A 23822-nucleotide genomic window follows, 5' to 3' on the forward strand; every position below is an offset into this window, starting at 1 on the left:
ATTATACTAAGTTAATCACGATACGTTACTGATTCTAAATTATTTTACGTGTTTACGTCTCTATTTATCAATGTTCCAAAAACTCACAATGGGTAACTTTTTACTAAATATTTTTAAACTGATAAATAAACAGTTATAACGAACATTATGGTATTAAGCAAAATTGATTTCTTACCTGTAAACAGCAACACTATTAGAGTTTGAAACACACTGTCTGGAACTTGGTGCTATTTACATTTTTGCCGAAACACCGCGGTTTGAGATTCAAGCTGCATATTTTAATAGATGAAAGCCGCCCTTTTCTTATATCAGTATAGTACTAGCACCATTTTAATTACATTTTGTATTTATCTTATGTATTTAAATTGTGGGGAAAACTCAACGTTTCTTGAAATATATTTCTGGGGACATTCTCATCCCTCATTAAATCTGCATTATGCCACACTCGCTCTACGCTCAACGCTGCCTCAGGGGGTGTCGTACTAACGATTTGAGCGGAGCTTCAATGCTCCTCGAAGACTAGTCAATGCCATTACTCAGAAGCAACTGAATAATATAGCTATTTGCCACACTCATCACTCATGGCACCATTGTGTCAATGTATTGTTTTTAATGATTGCCGCAGGTTGTCTTTGGATCTTTTATTAATTAGACATACAAAGGATGCAATGTTTTGTTATATTGTTTGTGACATATTTTATTATTTCACCACCATCAAACACACTTTTGAAACCAAAGTTATGCCACTGGCCCTGACAGCAGCGGAAAGGAATAGCCACAAAACTACTCTGGGAATCAGATGATTCTAGGGCATTTGCCAAACACTCCCGCCTTTCACTTCCCCAGCTCGGCACCTCTCTGACCCTAACCTTAAACAATCCCAGACCTAATACCTAACCCTTAAGAATCGCCTGATACTCTGAGGACAGTATCTAGTGGATACTCCCTTGTGCTGCGCCCTGACAGTAGCAGTCCGCAGTTGTTTCACTTTCCAGGACTTGCTAATTTTAAAAAAAAAATTTGCTCCACCTAAATCCTTCCGCGCGGGGCACGCTGGGAGCCCTTTATACGCCCAAGATGGCGGCAGGATTGAAAAGTTGATGTTGTTTCATTCAGCGCCCTCTTTCAAGTTCATTATCTCGGGATTTTGTGGGTGTTTTGAGCAACCCGAGAGGCGGGGTTGGGAGCCAAACGGGAGTTATTTCGGGAAAGGAAGCCAGGAACGCGTCAGGAAATGGCTACCGCTTGTTAAACTGTGTTGTTCGCGATCAGAGTCTCTCTTTGCACGGGGAGAGATCCCCTGATGCTGGGTGCATTGTGTTGTTGTGGCAGCAGTGATGTAATTGGGGTCTCTAGGAACTGTTTCTAATGGGATGATAATGAAGAGGAGATACAGATAGAAATGGAGGATGATGTGAAGAAAGCAAAAAAGGTAACGTCTTTTTTATACAAGAAAATAAGTCGAGTCTGACTTTTCTCCATTATTTAAATACAGTACGGTACTTTGTTTCGGTACGACAAGACGCGTACAGACTACGGTGCTGAGGTATGTACTTCACTATTCGGCTAAGCTTCTAGTGCGCTTGTTCTTCTGTGTCAGGTGTGCATTACAAAAATGTTTGTGTAGGACGTGGTTTAACTTGCATTGGTTGGGAGTTAAGTATTAACTTCTTGGACATACACTCATTCCATCAATCACAAACAAGCCAGGCAGTGCAGAGCACTACTGTACAGTAGTACAGACGGGTTCTAGATGTTGGGATCCAGACGTTATACACTGACAATTTCCAGAAGTTACAAATAAGTGGTATTGTTTGCAAATAAAACAGCTCAATAGAGTCTACGGCACAGGCTTATATTTGCAAGGCTTTTTTTTGTACCTGTACGATATGTATTCCTACAGTTGGCTATTGAAAAAAAAAAAAAAAAAATCATGCTGTATCTTACCACGTACGGTATAATACTATTCATTTTGGTTTGTCTATGCATGAGATACACATCAACAGTAAACACTGTCGCAAGGGTGTGCCGGTATGATTGTTTTGATCTGTGACGTTGTAATCTTCGGGCACACGTGTAACAGTTCATTCAGAGTTAACCCAAATTCTCAGTACTGTCAATATTTTAATTTTCATGTTTAAAAAAAAAAAATTAAATACACCGTAGGATAGTTCGCGCTTTCTGTACAGTACTGCATTGTTACATGGGGTAAAAGGAAACCTAGCATCTGGTGCAAAAAATAAAGAAATCAATAAAACTCCTAGGTTTAGCTATGTGCCAATTTCCAATGGTCCGGCCCTGGGCCGGTGTATAGAAAGGAACAAAATAAAGAAAATAATACAAATTATTTCATCCAAACAAATACATAGTTATAATAATAAAAGACAAACAGCTAAAATTCATAGTACCAAAATAATTGCACTCCCACCCCTGGTTTTAATAATCACAGTACAACAGTTTGCCAAAATCTACTAATATACTACAGTTAATAACATGCTAAAGTTCCAATCTAATAAAATAGTATATTTACAATTAGTGATCACAGATTTGTTTTTGTTTTAACCACACTTTTAGTTTATAAGTAAAATCTTTAAATTCGCGCGTACCTTGCCTGGTAAAGCATTCCAGAAAGTTACGTCTTTTAAATGAAAATGCAGTTTGTGCAAATAGTGTGTGTTGTCCTGCCTTCATGCAGTTACCTTTAACAGCTGCCCTGGCAATTGTGTTATTTTAATCTGAGCAGAGTTTTATAAATTCCATTATGGGGGAGGGGCAAGATCACGTAGAGACTTTGAGGTGATTTGCGGGTGCAAAACCCCTGTAATACTGTCGTAAATAGCATTTAACAGCTGCAAAGTCTGATTTTAACTGGCCGCTAATAATGCGGCGTATGTAAAGAATGGTGTTCACATGGTGTTCTGCACCCGCTGTCAAATTTGCACTTTGCCATCATTAAGCCATTTAAATTATATTGAAATGCATTCAAATGAAGAAAAGGGCGTGGCATTGGGGGCGCAACCATTATAATGAGATGTAAGGATTTTGCCTTGCACTATCTCGGGTTCATCCCCAGCTGCGTACTAACATAATACCAATTGCAAGAAAAAAGAAGCGGAACAATGTTGGGGACTAGCTGATCCCCAGCTTTAATATGGTACTGTGGTTTGTTTTGGTGTGTTTACAAACAGGAACTGAAGAGGGCCGGGGCTGAAAATCTCAGCGATTGGTATAAATTATATTTTAAGTGTGTGTTTTTGTAAAGGTTTTTTTTTTTTTTTTTTAAATATTGAAAAAAGAAAATGTATTGCGCAGGCAGAGACTGAACCCGGCACCTCCAGCATAGCGGCTACAGCGCAGATCAGCTATGCAAGAGAGTTGCGATCCCTCTTATAAGTGTATCTATGTTGTTGTGTTGCGACACCTACCAGTCCTGACCACTACCCAATGCATGCTACAGCCTACTAATATGTAACATTGGCTACTAAAAGCATTCTTTGACACAATACATACATACATATAGCCTGTTATATATAACTTAAAATATATTACTCGTATATTAAATATTGCAAATTTATCACCAGCAGTTCGTCACGGAGGGTACAGGGTATTTTGTTACAGCTGTTTAAAACGCTACAGGTGAAAATGGCCGGTGCGGCGCTTGTAATCCTAATCGGTGAGTTATTGTCCATGATGAATTGTCGCTGGTGATTAATTGTTGGTGATGAAAAGTGCGTGACAAATTGACAGGATACCTGCATAATTACTGTACGGCTTTAAATATATTCTCAATTATTTAATGACATTTGTAATAAATCCTTTCAATCGTAATTGTAATATTTTGCCGTTAGATATTTTTTTTTCGCTGTGGAAGCGATTTGATTAGTGTGGGGGTATCTATTCCGTATTATGTCACGAAACTCATTCCAACGCTACATGAATATAGTGCAATGCCAGCAATGACTTCCCTTTTATATATCGTCGTAGTTCTGGCTAGGAGTACCGCATACACACACTGAATACGTGTTTGGAAAGCCCAGGGTCTGTACTTTTAAACAACCAGGTAGGTGGCGCTTACGGTGCCTGAGCAATAGATGTGTATAACCTTCGTGCGCCGGCGCCCCAGAATGAATGGGGCCGAGTTTTAAGAGTTAAAGCGAAAGTCAACGCTTGCAAAACAACACCTAGATAGACTTAATATCGTCTTTCTTTTCAAAACTGTTTACTTACTGCAGTGTACTCCTTAACAATAGCGGCCGAGAATCCCGTATGAGAGAATAGTCTTGCGGCTCTTAAAATATCCAGCATAATTTATTTATTTTAACCAGATGTACTCGGTGTTTTCGTCACTGACACCCACTTCCTTAGAGATTGTTGTAGCGTTTCAGGCATTCTAAATTGGGTGAAAAATACAGTAGTTGCAGGTATGCTGGAGTATCTTGGAAAATGCACGATTCCTGCAATCCTGCACTGAAATTCAATCCCTGAATAAACTATTGTTTTATATTTCTGACAAGTTGTGTGAATGTCAGTTATTGTCAAGGGAATCCGAGTTCTACATGATCCAGAACTTAAATATGGTATGTCTCATTTGTTACATTTTGACGTCCCTGAGTGGGTGACTAGAGACTAATTTTAAATAAATTGTATACCTAATTCACTACAATATCGTAAGTAGTTCGGCAAATGTACACCTCACAAGACCACCACCAGCCTCAAAATGCTGGTGGTGGTCTTTCATTTTGGGCCAGCTGCTTGTTTTCCACATATAGTCCTACTGTACAAGTACTGAACATTTTCACAACCTATTTTTTAAGTTTAGTTATAAAAAATCATTTCTTAATACAGTGCAAGTAGTCCTTGTCTGTGATCCTTTCATAAATACACAGGACAGGCATGCAAATGTCAGGCAGGATGCAACACCCTTCTATTATGCATACACAAATAGAATGCCAGCATTTTATTATTATTATTTTTTTTTTGTGTGGCTAGTACCATCTAACTATAGAACTGTGAGGGCAGAACTGTAGTATTATCATGCCATTCTGGGAGTGCATATCCCCGGCAGTATATGGAGAGTGTTATGATCATGGAATATGCTGTTTTACCTAAAGAACCGCTTCTCCAATTGTGATAACGGAATATTGAGTATCAGAATCTGGTTCTACAGTATGGACTGGGTGGAGTAAAATGTCCCTCCATATAAAATTTACCTTTTTAAAATGTAACATGGCTGTAGATCATGTTGGTCTACCCCAGCTGGGTATGCACATCCCAGTCAGAGTGACAGAAGGTCCTACTGTCCTGTATGTCACACTCAAGGCTTTTACGTGTACCTTAAATTTTGGTATTCATCCAAGGTACTAGAGGAGACAATAAACTGGCAAACAGAGTACAAAATTTGTATTTATCATTAACTGAAGTCTTCATCCTCAGCACAGTAATTACTGTGTGTTTTGTCTCTGTTTACATTGACAAGAGGAAGGAAAGGTTGTGCTGTTGTATGGAAGCTCCATGTTGCCAGGTGTGACGCATTTTAATTAGACTCTTAAGGAAGCAGCTGTACATTTTGGTCTGCAGCAGCATGACTAAGATCTAAGGTGTCCTGGGAGTGTGTAATTCAGTCTTTTTTACTGGCATGCTTTCACCTTTGCTGATAGTGCTCCCACTTTATAATGGTTTAGTTGGGAGTCATTGTTATTAGTTACAAGGCTGTGCTATTTGTGGTGGAAAGTCAACACAGTCTTGTTTAGGAAAAATGTTGAAATCTCAACATTTGGAAAATCTTTAAAAATAAACTCAACAGTTAATTCCTTCATAAACAATGTTCATTTCAGGTCTATGATGTAATATTTCCCTCAAATGGAAGCAGCGAGTGCAAAAACAAATACCGTAGATCAATGTTCTCAATTACTTAATCAAACCCTTAATTGAACTAATAATGTGGTTAATCAGACCTTTTTAGTTGTTCTCGGCTCCTAAAAAGTTGCCGATTCCAAGTTACTTATAAAATTCTACAGTTAACTTCAAATCTCCAACTGTTTAAATGCTGAAAACAGTTCAAAATGTCTAATTAAGCAAATGAGTAGTTCAGTTAAGAGTTCAATTAAGTAATTGGGAACTCAATTGGAATGAAAACCAGCAGACACAGGGGTCCCCCAGGACTGGGAAACCCTGCTGAAGATAATTGCAAGCCACAGGTATCCAACCTGAAGTGTGTGTGGATCCGCGGTAGAAAGAAACAAAGATGATGTGTTAAAGATTTAAAAAAAAAAAAGCCATTGTCATCTGGTGAAAGCAGTCAAATATGCATTTGACATGTATCTATAAATATATTCTGCTCATTATTTTGTTAACTGTATTGAAAAAAAAAATCTGTTGCAGAGAAGTTTGTCTAATGTGTTTATTTGAAAAACTATATGCAGGTCTGTGGCAGGGCATGCGTGTATATGGTATTTTGTTAGAAATGTATTATTTTGAATTGAAGTTTGGCAGGGAAGGGGTTAATTCTCAACCCTGCCAAATCTATGTGCAGAATGTGGCTGGATCTTGATTAAATCAATCAATCAAGCCTAGCCACATGGTATGGTCAGTCAATTATGGTCAATCAAGCCTAGCCACATGGTATATAAAGGGAACCAGACCGTTTCTTGGAGGTAGCTAGGAGATGATCTGGGAGCAGCAGGTTGGCTACCACACTGTGATAGCACTGCTTGGGTGTGTGTTTGGTTTGTCAATGGGTTTGTTTAAACCTTTATTTTGGCCTGCATGCCTTGTTTGTTTTATCTTTTGTTGTTTGTTTAATTCAACGTGAGCACCAGCGCTTAAACTGCAGCCATTTCTGACAGAAAAAGCTGCAGATTAAGTACTGGTGTGCACGTTTAATTAAACAAACAAACAGTGCATGATAGCCAAAATAAAGGTTTAAACAAACAAATCCATGCACAAGCAAAACCAACACACCCAAGCAGTGCTATCAGGGCATGCCAGCTCTTCTCCTACTCTAGCAAACAAAGGGTCTGGTGCCCCTTAATTAACCCCATCCCTGCCAAACTTCAATTCAAAATACTATAAACACGCAGCATGGCTATGTCCAGCCACAAACGCTCTCAAACCTTTTCCCATTAAGGGTCCAGGACTAAAACAATTGAAGGTCCCAGAGGAGATTATGGGGGTCCTAATAAAGTACAAAGTCTTAATTTTATGGTATACAAATCAGTTTGTTTTCTTCATTTATTAAAATTTTGACAAGGAGGCTACAAATGAAGAACAAAACTACATAGCAATAGAATTCATGAAAGCAAAATTCCAACTTGCTTTTGCAAACTATGCTCTAGGAGTGCTAGATATTCAATCAAATGTGAACTATGATAGCTATGATGATGTCACCAGTAAATTGTGCAAATTAGTACCATTGAAGGTGCGAACCTTCCTTTGGTAATCTGTTCTGAACCTTCGAAGGTCAAAATGTACCCTTTGTTGTAGCCCTACACCACAGCTGTATTACTGGCATGATTTAAAAGAAAATAAATAAATAACTCTGCGGTGGGGCTGTCCACGTCAGACTGACTGACAGACGCAGACAACTGTAAACTTGATACCCGCAACCCCGAGAGCCTTGTATATGAACATAATTTAAATATTTTATTTAACATGTTCTATATATAGTTATATAGAAAAATGCACAGCCTCTTTTATTAAATAGAAATCTTCATAGCACTCTACTATGCAAGTAACTGATATGCTACAAAATTATATTGCAAAAGTCTACCGGAAGCCATAATAGTAGTACAGTATTTCATGGGTGTGACTGCTTTTCAGACAAGGCTCTATGCTGGTCATACACATTCACAGATTTTCATTAACATTGAGATGGGTACAGTATTTGCTTTTGATTGCAACCAGATTCAAACAAGCTGACTCACTAAGGCATGTCGATGCAAAAGGCACAAGCTCTTCCATGGCTTCACATTCTAGTTTTGAGTATTCTATGCATAGAGATAATCAAGAATCGCAAAGTAATTGTTTTGGAAAAGTGAGCTTCTGGGTATTATCACATGATAACTACACAAACTTTACCTGCAGTCTGCTGCTGGGGGCAAAGCTGCATTTTTAACAACATCATCTTCAAATGGGTTTCTTATCCAAGCTACCTGTTGCTGTAACTTAAGGAAAATAATGCAGCATCTGGTTTTGTAGGCCTTGCAAGTGCGACAGGATGATATCACTGAATTAATTTTCTCTCATCAAAACTGCCATCCTGCACATGTGAACACCAGATAATAAGCTTGTGAATGAATGCTTTGATCGTGTCATTCATAAAAAGATTTGTATCACGTCCTTAATGTTACACAGGTCTCCTTTCTTCGGGAGTAATGTCAATACTGCTCGACGGCAACTCATTCTCCCTTATGCTTTTTGTGAACACATCCCACAGATCTTCTCCAATCTGTGGCCTAACAGTTTTATAAAATTCAGTGGTCAAACCATCAATTCCTGGGGCCTTTTCAGTATTCAGCCCAGCCAGAGCCTCAAACAGCTCTTTCAATGTCGTCTCTCCCTCAAACTGCTCTTTCTCCTCTTTTCAAACCTGAGGCAGCCCCTCAAGGAAACGCTGTGTCTCCTCTCTCATCCACCGCCTCCACCTTGAACAATTCTGAAAAGAAATCCACTGCACACCTCCGGATCTCCCCAGGCTCATGTAACAATTTATCCGTCGCTTTCTGCAGGCAGTGCATCAGTTTACCTTGATGTTGTTTTCTTTTTTTTTTTTTTTCAAGATCAAATAAATATTTTGTTGGTACATCCATCTGATCAAGAGTCTGAAATCTTGAGCGTACCAGTGCCCCCTGTACTTGTGTGTCCAACAGATCGGTTAATCTCTTTCTCTTCGTTTTCAGGTCCTCAACCAGCCTGAGGCTGTAGCCTGACTCCAGAGCTCTGTGGAGCTTCCAGCTCTCATCGCTTCACTAGTGCTTTGTGTAATGTTCTTAGTGTATTGCTGAGATAGCATTTTGATCTGAACTTTAGCCACATATATCACCACTGTCTCAATGAAGAAAAAGGTGTTTTTTTCCAAAAGAATCTAAAAAATGTGGGCGTCCTGCAGCAATTTGTTATTAAAATGCCAGTATGAGGAATGAACCTTCAATTGGGGAATAACCAGGTCTAAAACAACAATTATATGGTGTGAGAATTGATTGGGAATAATCTGTGACTTAATAAATAGATTTAAAAAGTGATTAAACACATACAATATATCCAGCCTTCCCAGCGCTACCTTTGGCCCATGTGTATAGCATATACAGCTATCTTCTAATGGAGACTGTTTCATATTTACAGCCTAGAGGAATTGTAGTAATCTCCAACAGTATTTGACCATAGCGGCTTAATTCTCTGATTAGTAATTATCTCTTTATAAACGGCAGGACATTCGAAATAGTGACTTTTCTCGCCGGAGCTACGAGGGGCAAAACAGACGAAGACATCATTGATTACTAAACCCTCCTGAACAGCTCTCTGAACTAACTCTTCACTATTCAGAAACACAACCACCGCTATATTCGTTCAAGAAGACGATTTTATGTTTTTACATCCTTCTACTTTTCCAAGCTCGAGTGCACATTTCTAAACACTCACAATAGCCTCAGCTATGATTTTAATGCCATGTCTGCGTGTGTTGTTTTCAAAACATGAGCTGTGCCCTCTCGGGACTCCCCCTGCTGTGGCCATGACGGCAGTCTCTGCTTCCACAAATTTTTGATCTGATGTAACAGTCAAACAAAATAACCATAGAAAGGAAAAATGAAGAATAAAAATAAAAAAAAGGCTGGGGACAAACCCCTTACTTGCTGAAAACTCCACTCGCTTCCCACATACACAGCTTCCTCACTCTCAGCTCTCCCACACACACAGTGACAGACAGCAACAACAGACCGACAGACAGAGACAGATAGATGAACGGGCCAGTAAAAACACTACCTAAGGAGCCGGTAGTTAAAAATCTAAATGCCCTGGTGTAACTGGCGTGTTACAGTTTTGTTTATGCACTTCTAAAGGAATTAATACTGTGTGACCAAACTTTATTTAATTTGATGTCATCATCATGTTACTTACAGTATTTGTTGACTGGACTGTACTTGAAAGCAAATTTGTGTTTGTCTCATGAACAGTAGATGGCACTGTTTTTACACTAATGCTTGGGGATTTTGTTTCTTTTAATATTTGAGTGAAATTTTGAATGGTAGTGAACTTTCCCCTCATCGGTGCCTGAAAATATATAAAGAAAGAATAGAGTGGTGTTAAACATTTGTCATCCACAGAATGAAAATATATATATATATATATATATATATATATATATATATATATATATATATATATATATATATATATATATATATATATATATATATTTTTTTTTTTTTTTTTTTCAATGAATTTTAATTAAATTTTTTGTGACCAAAAGCTTATTGTGTCAGTCCATTTTCTGGCACTGTATTTTGTTTTTTGTTAAGTACTGGTTGTACATAATTACCACAGGGAATGTCACAAACCTATCTTGTAGTAATTAACAGTTATACATCTGTGTACACTGCAATATGTGTCCAAAAAAAAAACAAGAATGCTGTCAAAAGATTTAAAAATAATAATGATAGTGAAAAAAGTATAATCCACTACGGTCATGGCATTTGCCCTAAACTCAAATACAGCAGTCTGTCTTCCGACTACAGCATTATACTGTGATCATGGTTTCTAGTCTATGTGTTTTGATTTCTAGTCTTGCAGTAAACTCTAAGCTTCTAGCTTCAATATTTCTTAAGATTTGGGGCTGTAAAAAACCCAAAGTTAGCATGAGATTTTGGGGGGTAACTTTGAGTATGGTAGAAACTGTTGTGCAGTTAGTTATCTGTAGTATATTGATAGGATATTGAACATCATGTGAAAGTGTTATGCATAATAGTTCTAAATCCAAGAAGGTGGACCTTCCAGCATTTACTGTGGACCTGGTTTATTTTTTGACAATCATGGTGCCTTGACTGGTCTCTGCTTAGATCTTGTCTTGCACTCTGTTATAAATCATCTGCTTCTATGTGTGTGTGGGTTGCATCAAGGTTTTACAAAAGAAGTGTGGATTGTCAGAGTGCAGGTGGAAGTTAGCAACAAATGTTATGGCAGGAAGTGGCAGTTACTTCACTTCCTGCTCATCTGCCTTGGAATCGATCTGCAGTGTAGTACAGCTATGAAGTCATAAAAGTACAGAGGGAATGTAAGACATAAACAACCTGAAAGAATAGTCTAACTTCAGTTGAAAAGCTGCTGAATAGTGTCCTGTGAACTCCAGATTCATCTGAAGTTTCATGGAGAATGAGGTAAGTTACATCTGTTATCAAATTAGTGTTACAGACAAGCAAGTGGAACACAGCTGTCATTAATCATGGGTTAGAGGCCCCACCATACAGTTCATGGTGCCTTCTGTTGTACTGTAGCACTTTGGGAGTGCATTGCTCGATAGGCTTTGGTTGTTTTTTTGTTTTTTTCGCCCCAAGGGTTTAGGGTGTTCAAACAGAAAGTTTTGTGTTGCTATGTGGCATTAGAAGTCTTTACTGTACAGATGAGTCCGGCCTGAAGTTAAACAGTATATAAATGGTATGCCAATGCCTACTTTACCAAGGAGCTTGGCAGTACATTCTGGGAAGATATACAAATTCAGCCATCCATTTTTTGGTACGTTGGCTCCAACAATAACAAACAAATCCTGCATGAAATCTCAAGTTATATTCCTCGTTGAGAAGATTTATTTTTATTCACTTACCAAAAATACTGGTGTTCTCGTTTTGCATTCGTACTGTGCAGTCTAACCTATGCTTCCTTGCTCTTCTTCAGCCTGGTATTGTCTCACCGTTCAAGCGTGTCTTCCTGAAGGGTGAGAAGGGGAGGGACAAGAAGGCACAGGAGAAAGTGACGGAGAGGAGACCCCTGCACACAGTCCCCCTGTCCCTCCCAGATCACCGGGTCGACGCTGACATACTGCTCAACGACTATATTGAGAAGGAGGTCAAGGTATAATGTGCAGTATACTCTCCAGATTAAAAAACCTTTATGCATATACTGTAACATGTTGGTATGTATTTCTACCCAGTGGTGTAAAGCACGCCGGAGGCTGATCAAGAAGGGTTTACACAACCTACTCAACACTTTCACTGTGTGAAACAAATGATTGGGGGGGGGGGGGGGGGGTGAAAAAACAAATCAATTCAAAATAAAAACCTGAAAGGGAAGTATTCACCCCCTTTGCTGTGACACTCCTCAATAAGCTCAGGTGCAACCACTTGCCTTGAGAATTCACACAGTAATGTTAATGGAGTCCGTCTGTGTGCAATAAAAGTTGTTCGCATGATTTCAGATTAAATACACCAGTCTTTGTTAGGTCCCACAGTTGGGTAGTGCATTCAAAGTGAAGATACTACCATGAAGACCAAGGAGCTTTCAAAACAACTCTGGGATAAAGTTGTGGAAAGCCACAGATCAGGGGAGGGGTATAAAAAGATTTCAAAGACATTGAATATCCCTTGGAGCACAGTCAAGTCGATCATTAAGAAGTGGAAGGTATACGGCACCGTCCAGAATCTGCTTAGAGCAGGCTGTCCTCCCAAACTGAGAAGGTTAAGAAGGGCATTGATCAGAGAAGCCACCAAGAGGCCAATGACAACGGTGAAAGACCTACAACGTTCCATGGCTAAGATGGGAGAAACTGTCCATGTGTCAACAATAGCTGAGGTACTCCACAAATCTGACAAGTGGCAAGAAGGAAGACATTTCTGAAAAAAGCACATGAAAAATTCAGTTTGGAAAGTTTAAAAAGGCATGTGGGAGACTCTGAAAAGATGTTGCAAAAGATTCTGTGGTCCGATGAAACAAAAATGGAACTATTTGGCCTAAAGGCAAAGTGTTATGTCTGGCGCAAACCCAACACAGCACATCACCTAGGTAACACCATCCCTACTGTGAAGCATGGTGGTGGCAGCATCATGCTTTGGGGATGCGTTTCATCAGCAGGGACTTGGAAGCTTTTCAGGGTAGAGGGCAAAATGGATGGAGCTAAATACAGGTAAATCCTTGAGGAAAACCTGCTTCAGTCTGCAAAAGACCAAGACTGGGACGGAGATTCACCTTTCAGCAGGACAATGACCTCAAGCACACAGCCAAAGCGACACTGGAGTGGCTTAAAAACAAGAAAGTCCTAGAGTGTCACAGTCAAAGCCCGGACTTGAATCCGATTTGAGAATCTGTGGCAAGACTTGAAGATTGCTGTCCACCAATGATCCCCATCGAACTTGACCTAGCTTGAACAATTTTGTCAAGAAGAATGGGCGAATATTGCACAATCCAGATGTGCAAACCTGGTAGAGACTTTCCCCAGAATTCTCACTGCTGTAATTGCTGCCAACGTGGTTCTACCAAGTATTGACTCAGGTGGATGAATACTTACCTAACCAAGGCATTTTTTTTTTTTTTTTTTTAACTGTTTCACAATAAAAATTCTCATGCCTCAAAGTTTTGAGTAGGTTGTCTTAATCAAAGGGAAAAAAATCCCACTTAAATGAATCAAGATTTCAGGTTGTAACACAACAAACTGAAAACATTCAAGGGGGGTGAATACTTATTATAGTTTTTTGTTTACTTTAGCAAGAATGTGTATGTTTACTGAAATAAAGAAGTTTAGAATGTAAAATCCTGACATGTAAAATCATTTTATTTTATTTTTTTTCTATGGTAGTCCTTTTTTTTTCCCCATCCACTGATTTCCTATTTACCAGGCAGCTGACCCCAGTGATCTCTCCTGCAATGACTGTCCCTTGTGACAGGAATATTGAGGAGGCTGTATCTTGAGAATCACTCATCCAGGAGTGATGAAAGATACGTGAGATATTCCACAGTTTTGTTAAGGGTATCAAAATCCAGGTTACGGTTATCTACTTTTGCATGAGCTTTGACACCCAGATGGTCTTTAATTGAAAGCTTTGTCCTTACAGCCTCTTGTCTGAATTTGAACAATGCAGCAGCATTTATAGAAAATGCATGTACTCTGTCTTTAGACTATCTTTTTTTTTTTTTTTTCCCTAAAGTATTTAGGGCAGCTCACCTCAGTGCCAGGGTACCTGAATCCATCCAGTCGAACTGAAGTACTGCACTTGATCGACAATGCAAGGGTGAGTTCTTATTCGTACAACAGTATTTCACAATTATATGTATATGTGTGTGTGTGTGTGTGTGTGTGTGTGTGTGTGTGTGTGTGTGTGTGTGTGTGTGTGTGTGTGTGTGTGTGTGTATATATATATATATATATATATATATATATATATATATATATATATATATATATATATATATATATATATATATATATAGTTTTTTTTTATTTTTATTTTGCTTGTTTTAAAATCTATGTCTGTGCAGGAATAAAGATGAGAATCTAGCTAGACAGATGGGCCAGAAGCTCAGGGTGTTTCAGTAACATGCAGGATTACAGGCTGCACTGTGAGTCTCAGTTGTATTTTGAACCCTGGGTTCCAGGCACTTAGTCAGTAGACTTTATTGCAGGCTTAATTAAACTGCTTACAGGTCACACTTGAGCATTTGTTTTGTCTGCTATAGCTCAGTTCTGACTAATTAAGCTTGCAGTGAAATCTGGAATGAAGTCTTATTGTATTTCCACCCCTGTTATATATATTTTTTAAAGACACTGAGTTGAGCCTGCCTAGAGCTAATTATTTAGATTCCACATTATTGCAGTTGTTTGAACCATCTGCTTTACTATTATTTGCTTAAATTTCACCCTGCTCCTTGTTTGAGTGCGAGTGTTTGTGGTAGCTTGATTGGTGACTGAGTAACATACACGTGTCTTAGATTCTCTACTTTCAGTCCAGCTCATCACCATGCACCACCTAGTGGGGAGGTCTGGCAGGATTCTTACTTTATCTACATGTCCCTTGTTCCTCAGAAAGCACATCAGCTTCCTGGGCAGCTGACTGCGGAGCATGATGCAGTGGTCAGCCTGTCTGCCTACAATGTGAAACTGGTGTGGAGAGATGGTGAGGATATCATACTCAGGGTTCCCATCCATGACATTGCTGCCGTGTCCTATATCAGAGATGACTCCCTGCATCTTGTAGTGCTCAAAACAGGTAAAAATTAAAAAGCAACTATGGAATCTGAGGCCTTGCCACTCCCCTAAAAACAAGATGCACTCATCATTTTCAACATGTATTTACACCACGTGGCGGCCACATTTTGTGAAACACTGCGTTAAGCTGTTTGTTCCTGGGTTGCAGTTTAAAAAAAAAAAAAAAAAAAAACTTGGTTAAAGACAGACAAACTAAGTCCAAACCAAGCTTGTTTGAGTGACAAAACAGGGAATGGAATAATGAACTCTGCTGAATTCCTGAGAAACAGGAAGCAAAATTTGTGTGTTGAAATACTGAAATCATCTAATTAAACTACATATTTTCCTTGGGTGCTGTACTTAAAACAACTTAAAACTGTAAAATAAAACAAGTTGTGCATGGTTACATGGGAAAGTGGCTGATTTGGACTGATAACAGTAACTGAGTTTTCATGTGTGTTCAAAAGACCATGCAGAAAGTGCAGTCAAAGTCATGAAGGGTGAAGGGCTTGATCATATTCCTAAAAGCCTACCTATGGTTGTTTTTCCAGCTCAGGAGCCTGGAAGCTCTCCTTGTCCCAGCACATGTCCTGAGATTTCCAAATCTCAGGCTTTGGGGTCCCTGTCAGAGAGTGGTGCTGTGCTGGTCGAGGTGTGCTGTCTGGTGCTGTTGGCTGCAGAGAACAAGGTTTGAGAGCTGTCCCGGTCATTCATTGAAAATCATTTATTGTTTTATCTTTGAGGCCTGGGAAATTGTATCATTTTTTGTTGTGAACACCCTACTGGCCATGAAAGTAAATCGTGCCATATACATATAACAAAGCTTTAAATTATGAATTTACAAGCTTATAAGTGATTATTGCTGATTTGTTTTTGGTTTTCTTGTTATTGCTTGGGTTGCTTTGTGTATACCCCCATATAGTAAGCACAGTAAGAATGGAACTTGCACTTGTATGGCACCTTTCATTTACAAAGGATCTCAGTGCAAACACTGACCAGTACTTGTGCTTGGGCAACTGTTAAAGTTTCCAATGAAACTGTCTGCCAGTATTTTTTAATTCTAAGTATAATAATGTTGGTCCAAAACAAGATCCATGGGAAAAAAAAGGCATACATGTGACACTCAACATTATCTTTTATTTTAGACAGCAGCCGAGGAACTCTGTTTACTACTCAGCCAGGTCTTCCAGATTGTTTACACAGAATCTACTATAGACTTTTTAGATAGAGCAATATTCGATGGGGCCACAACGCCTACAAGACACATGTCTGTGTACAGTGGTAAGTGTGGACAGCTTGATTCTCTCGATGGTGTTGTTAAACTGTAAATGCAACAGCTAACTGTCATATGACTGTTTTTTCCGTGCTTACCGCTGTAGAGTTGAACATGCATTGCAAATGTGGTTTCCAAGTTTCCCCTTAAGAAGAAACCTGCTGTGGAAAATTAGTGTCAATTATGTAAAATGTTGGTCTAATAAAATATATTAAGCACCAGTTTTGGAATTTTTTACTTTTCAATGGGGAAAGTGGAATTTTTGTGCAATAACAAAATGGCATTTCTTCTTAATATTGCAAATATTGATTTATTTACTTCTAATTTTATAGATGATTCTTCTAGCAAAATTGATGTCAAGGAAGCCTATGAAACAGAAGCAAGTACATTGTAAGTACTGTATCGTGTTTCATCCTAATTGGCTTGCATACTGTAAAACATACACACGCCTCTCAACCATTGAAAATAAGTAAGAACCTACTGAACTTACCTGATTTATCACATTTGTCATAAAAAGGGAGTATTTAGTGTTGTCCCTAATTTGCAGTCTCCTAGTAGAACCTGGTTATGACAGCTGTGTCCCCCTGGTATCCTTTAAGACTGTGGGCCTAGCCTTCCTTTTTCAGTTCATTTCAGGGATCTCTGGACACTGGTGGGAACTCTCCTTCCTCCTCATCTACACAGGCCTTCCCTCAGGCTAAAACTGTCAGCGAGAGCGAGCTGAGCACCACCGCTGCCGAGCTGCTCCAGGACTACATAAAGACGGTAAGCAGGGCGCTTACTATCCACATTGTTGCTGTATACAGATCCTTTGGTCGTGTGCGAGTGCTTCTCGCTGCCAGTATGCATTTACTGGTTGATTGCTAAGTGCTCAGCAAGTGTACAGTTACCAGTAGGCTTGGTGATAAACTCAGGGTATTTTTACAGTGTTTGTTTAATTAAATAGAAAACTGAATACTGAATTCTTAAAATGCTAATTTTGTGTCCAGTATTGGTAAATGAAATCCTCTTTTCATATGGCTCTAATAGGCTTATGTGTTTTTGCTACTTTTTATTTAGTGCAAATGGCCATTTAAACTTCTTTTTAAATTTTTATTTCATGCAGTTATTCTTAATTATCCAAACATTTGTGACAGATACTTAATCAGCGGTACTGATGTATCTAGTTCAACTCCAAATATGCAATGATAACAATTTAAGGGAAACTGTATTAGGCTAAACATAAATAAATAAATGTTTTCATCATTGAAAAAAAAGTTAATAGTGATGATAACAATGTTAATAAATAATAAAAAAAAAAACTTTTGTTTCTAGTTAAAAACGAAGCTCTCCTCCCAGGAGATCCAGCAATTTGCAATGCTTCTCCACGAGTACAGAAATGGATCCTCCATCCATGAGTTCTGCATCAACCTACGACAGCTCTATGGAGACAGCAGGAAGTTCCTCCTGTTGGGTAAGCATTAGATGTATAAACCAGGGTAGCAGATTGTCCAAAATCTTCGGGCGCAGACTGCAAACCTTCCGGAACCAAATAGTTATACATTTTTAATAACTCAAGACAAAAGTTATAGGCTTGGCTTAATATTTCAATTTTATTTCAAATCTGATGAGAGACATGACATGAGAATGTTCTTGTCAGCTCCCTAACTATTCTGTAGCCCTGGCATTAACATATTTTGTCATGAGACTGTAGCATGATTTTCTTCAGAAAGAGAAAGAACACCCAGTTAATCTACTAAACCATAAATAACCAACTGAGACATGTAATTTAGGGGGCTGTTAGTTAGTACTGCAGTATTAAAGTGGTCCTCATTAGATTCAGAACTGTAGTTCTGTGTTTCAAGAAAGAAAAAGAAAAAAACTTGTCCAGGGGTGTCACATTATCTCTATGAAGGTGAGCAGTATCTACAGGTTAACTTTTTAGTTGCATCGTTACTTTGTTGATCATCTCAGGACTTATTTTGTGAAATTGGTGGGAGCAATGCCAGAGTGGTGACTGCATCAGTGGCATGCATTGCATAGCAGCTTGATCCATTCCTGGTTTCACTAGTTGCACTTGCTACCTCTACACTGGGGCTAATGAGGCTCATTTTAAAACCTGGAATAGGCGAAACTGCTATGAAATAGGTGTCTTATTTCCATCACTGCAGTGTCAGTATTTCATAATGTCAGTGAAATGTAGCAGGCTGTTTTGTCAAGCCTTAAATGTGTGATGTTTAGTGGCAGTAGGCTTATATGCAAATTAATTAAAAAAAACTCCTCTTTTCTGCCAAGGGCTCAGGCCATTTATTCCTGAAAAGGACAGCCAGCATTTTGAGAACTTCCTGGAGACGATTGGGGTGAAGGATGGGAGGGGCATCATCACTGACAGTTTCGGAAGGTACCGTCGGACAACCAATGCCACCTCCAACTCCACCACCAATGGCAATGATGCGGCTGGGAGCTCCTATGACCAGTCGGTGCCCTCTGAAGGCGATGAGTGGGATCGCATGATCTCTGACATCAGTAATGACATTGAAGCGCTGGGCTGCAGTATGGACCAGGACTCCTCCTGAGGGTTAGGGTGGGGCAGGGGGAACAGACTATGGACTCCTGCTATTGTATTTGTACCATTATTTTGCACTGCCGTGCCCTTTCTGTAGCTCCAAGTCTCAAACACCAAGTTCCTTGTAGGAATGCAATATAGATTGACCTCTATATAGAGGGCTTGATTGAGATGAGGATTTTATTTCCATTATATATCTAACAGTTATTTTTAGGCTAAAGAATGTTCGTTTCGATTAACTTTTGTGAATATGGGCCAACATTTTAAAAATATGAGGTAATGCTTTTGCACTTGTTTCAGTCTTTGATGGCTGAGGCCCACTCCCTTGGTATCAATCCACCAGTTTTCCTGTGACTGCCTGACTGACAGACAGAATTGCGCTTGTATATATATGTCAGTCTGTTCACACTTTCATAATGACACACCACAGGTTTTGAGCAATATCAAGTTTATTGCTTCCAATTTCTTTTTTTTTTTAATTGGAGACCAACATTGAAAGAAGGTTTTTCAGTTTGCTGGTTACTCTGTTAAAAACCCATATTATTTGCATTAGTGAAGCACCACATAAGTAATTGGTTGACTTACTGATTGCTCATTACCATATTACACATTGAAATTAATAATTTACTTGTATTTAGTGTATGGACCCCTTCTAGTTCTTGATTCATGATATAACTCTACACTAATCCATATGAAATCATGACCCTCATTATATACATATTATATAGTCTTCTTTCCTGTATAGCAACACCACATGTTTTGTGCCAAAGAATGAAGGATAAATATTTGGTGCTATTTAGGCACAAATATTCAATGGAAATTGAAAATTAGAGAAGGATTGCAAAGTTTTCTTCAAAAAATCATTAGTAGATCTGGAATTGAATGGGATTGTAATGTCTGGTTCAGATGGTAAACAGTCATTTTAGATTAAGGGTTGTTATGATTACTATGAATTAGTGTGGAATTGATTGCATAGTCATCTGTGTTCAAGATTTATTCATGTTTGGCTTTCTGCAGGTGCTGTGAACTGTAAAGTGAGCATAGCTAACTACAGTGGAATCCAGTTCATTGGAAGGTGATGTGAGTCAAACAGGGTACAGGTTGTCTTGGGACAATGTGAATATTCATTGCGTCCTGATTGGACCTTCATCCATGGTTTTACCCCCGGCTTTAAAACTTAATCGGATGCATCTCAATTTACATATTTTAAGAATACAGTAAATATGTGTTAGACATTTTAACACCTACATTTTAATACACACTCTGCACTTGTTTAATTGGGGAGCATAAATAATATCAGTCTGTCAGGAATATTCACAATTTAATTTCATCTTGCCTCTTGTGCAGATATCCACGTATCTGTGAATATGAATAAGTATTCTGAATATTTATGACCGTAGTGCGCCGCACCCCTTAAGTTGTCACCCTTCACCTGTTTCTACCAGGGTGATTCGCCTGCTACCCAGAGAGCATGAGAGTCCAAGCTCAGGCCCAGGCTGATCTGCTGATGGATAGACGTTAGGACTCATTGTATACTTTTCAGCTGGGCTACTCTGGGCAAATTTCTTATAAATTAAAAAGAGGGAAAAGGAGAAACATGAGTACCGTATTTCTTTGAATATGACACTTTTTAAACCATTTTTTTTCTTCTCAAAAATATCCTGTGTCTTAAATTTGAGTACAATTAAGTGAGAACAATAGTAATGCGTGTATTTAAAATCAGCAACAAATGACATGACTACCCGACTACACAAACAGCAACGTGACTGACTGCTGGGAAAATCCATGACATACAGGCAGCCATTTTCAGCCATTGTCATTAGCTTCCTGAGGAATTCAAAGAGACGTTGTTACAATTTCAGCAATTCTAACAAACAGTACCAGCTTGGGCAGGTCGGAAATGCTGTTCAGACTCCCGTATTTTTTGACATGCCAAGCAATACCACAGTTCACAAACTGGAAGAAGAACAGGTGTGAGTAATCATGACTGGAAATGAGAAGTAGCACATTACTATTGCTCTATGTGAAAGCAGACCACCTCAGGCTGCCTCCATATGCATAATTGAGGTTGTATTTTTGTAAATCCATAGTTATTTGATTTATTTTTTCCTCAAATTGAGGGTGGAAAATTTGGGTTGCATCTTAAATTCAAAGGAATACGGTATACTGCAATGTGAATGAATACCTTCTAAACCGTTACTGCTTGTTGCATTTCTTTTAAACAAATTAATTAGTGGCCTACCAGAGAGCCAGCCTTTTTTGTTTTTTGGTTACGTGTTCTAGGTTTTTTTAGTGTGTGTGTGTGTGGTTTTTTAAATTTTTTTTTTAATTCCCATTATTTGTAGCAAATAAAGTTTGAAAGCTTTGTATGAAAGACCTACATGTACTATGTGATGACTGGTAGTGAAGTGGGATGTAATAATGCAAAATATCTAATATGGTGAATGAATGCACATTAGTACTAATAATCCAGCATATTTTGAGAGAGAGAGAGCATTTTAATGTTTTGCTAAAAATATAAGATTATCCATCCAAGGGCAACACATTTTTTTTCTTTCATATTTTATTTGGATGTGGGGCCACCATGAGTGCTTGTATGTGTGTGTTTATGGTATGGTTTGTGGTGAGTGCAACTTTTGGGGTCATTCTCTGCAGGCAGGTAAGAACAAAGTACCATACACTGCCCCCTTCAGATAGCTGAGATGAAAATAATCAAGCATCACAGACTTGGAAACATTACATTTATTCCTGCAAGGGTTGTGTGATAAAAGCAGTACCGTTAACCTGTGATCTAACCGTTGTGTGTGTTTGTGTACACGCACACCCTTTTAAAATATATACACATTACCCTGGAACATATTGGGTTATTCTGTACTTTGGTGTTCAAGAAGCCTTTCTGAATTGCATTTATGTCCTAATTTCATTTATTTTACACAGAACCCTGTATTCTTGTAACTAGTACACTGTATTTGCTTTTCCTAACTTTGTATCTTTTTTTTTGTTTTGTTTAATCTATTAATTTGTATCCTACAGCTTTATGTGTAGATTGTTTTGATATAGATAAATATTACATTTCAATAACAATGGAATTTGTATTGAATCTGTAAACTGCGGCTGGGATTAAACACATACATACACTTAGCAGGATTCACAAATATTGCAATTCTGTAAGCACTGTGATAACTCCAGTTTGAATTGCTCACTGATAAAACTGCCTTGCGTGTAATAAAACACGCCAGTAGACTTTCATTTTTTAAATTGAGAGTATATGGTGTCCACTCAAGCAAAATGTTAAATATATTTTATTTTACCAATCAAAACGTTGCTTTAAGGAATGTAAGCACTGATTTATGCATATAAATTGCTGCTTTGAAAATATTTTCGAAATGGTGGTGTGTTTGAATTTGTACTTCTGTCTTAATGTCATAGTGCAATCCATTGTCTTGTTAGGGAATTTTCAACTGCTCAGGTGTTTTTGGGGGATATGTCCATTTAGTTGTCACATATTAAAGTAAAATAAAATAGTTTTTTGCTGAATCTCGTGGCACCTATATCTTAAAGGCACACAACCTTTAAAAAATAATCCTCTGCTTTACATTTTTACTTTAAGTGCTCTGCTCTTACAAAAAGCTGTTTCAGGGTTTGGCCAGCAGGTGGTGGCAGTGTTGTCTCTTACTTCAATACCCATTTACTTTTGTAAGACACCAAAGCTAAACCTGGGTACAAACAGGACCCAGCTAGAAATAATGAGGACACTTCGCCTGGGATATACCGGGGAAATAGGTTGCCTGGATTTCCCTAAAGATATTTAAAGTTTAGTAACTTTGGTATAAATTTATTTTCCTACTCATAATTAGCTTTAGTGTCTTTTTGACAACTACCTCTCTCTCTCCTCTCTCTCTCTCACACATTTTTTACACTTTTCGTTTATCTAAAGGTGCAACACAAAGAGTGAGCAGCCCTCATGGCAGACCATGACAATCGATCTTAAAACCTAAAAGGCAAAAAGCCTGCACATTATAGATTCTGCTGGTTAATTCAGCCTTCGATATCTTGTAATTCATGCTCATGTAATTCATATCATTAGTTGTGATCGACCACTGTCGGTATTTTCCATTCTGTTTCATGCTGATGCTTCTGTAAGCATGCTGTTATGTGTTTTTAAAGTGCGTGCTTTGCTGTCCTACTCAGAATAAGCTTATTCAGAATGCTCTCTTACCGTTGTCATTCTCAGTCAGTTTAGCCTTTTTGCTTACATCTTTGTGTCAGTTTCCTTTTTTGTTTTACACACTTCATTTCTGCTTTGACTCCTGTGAAGCCAGTTATTTTTTTTTCTAGTGTGTAACAGATAACAGAACCCCACCTGAGCCTTATAATTACAAGCTATGCTGTGGTCATGTTTAACCTTATTCTGGGTACCTCACAAAGCAAAGCTCCCGATGTCTTCCTATTGTTACCTAATTCTTTTGTTACATTTATTTTCGTAGTGCAGGTTGAGTTCGTAGGTTTTTGTTAAAAAAAACAAAACAAACTGAAACACAGCATATGTTGCAAAGCCACTGCAGATGGCACCATAGGAATTTAATAAGCACAACACTTTAAGCTGTTTAAGCGTTATGGTAAAAGAAAACCTTTTGAATTGGATGCAAGCAGCATTAGGGATACAGTGCAGAGAACGGAGCAGCAATGTAGCGTGGGAGAAACGAGGAAGGGAAAAGACAAGGCAAACAGCAGAGTTTTGGATGAGCTGGAGCAGACGGATAGCAGATGCAGGAAGGCTGGCCAGGAGGGATTTGCAGTAGTCAGGGCGGGACAGTACCAGGGCCTGAACTAGGAGTTTT

General features: G+C 38.5%; 1 protein-coding gene across 2 annotated transcripts; it reads left to right on the forward strand.

Annotated features, from left to right (window-relative positions):
- The first annotated feature begins 1076 nt into the window (after positions 1–1076).
- Positions 1077–22478, forward strand: LOC121317428 (cerebral cavernous malformations protein 2 homolog). 2 transcript variants are annotated; one of them, XM_041253350.1, is made up of 10 exons: positions 1077–1432; positions 11884–12060; positions 14127–14210; positions 15002–15185; positions 15715–15851; positions 16309–16444; positions 16769–16826; positions 17063–17201; positions 17751–17889; positions 18711–22478. In XM_041253350.1, the coding sequence occupies exons 1-10, from the start codon at positions 1403–1405 to the stop codon at positions 18989–18991; spliced, it is 1365 nt and encodes a 454-aa protein (XP_041109284.1). In that variant the 5' UTR covers positions 1077–1402; the 3' UTR covers positions 18992–22478. The 2 variants fall into 2 exon arrangements, with proteins under 2 accessions (XP_041109284.1, XP_041109286.1); XM_041253352.1 differs by lacking the exon at positions 1077–1432 and adding an exon at positions 11224–11369.
- The last annotated feature ends 1344 nt before the right edge of the window (positions 22479–23822 follow it).

The sequence above is a fragment of the Polyodon spathula genome, chromosome 6 (genome assembly GCF_017654505.1).
Source record: "Polyodon spathula isolate WHYD16114869_AA chromosome 6, ASM1765450v1, whole genome shotgun sequence".
In the NCBI taxonomy this organism is placed as follows: Eukaryota; Metazoa; Chordata; class Actinopteri; order Acipenseriformes; family Polyodontidae; genus Polyodon; species Polyodon spathula.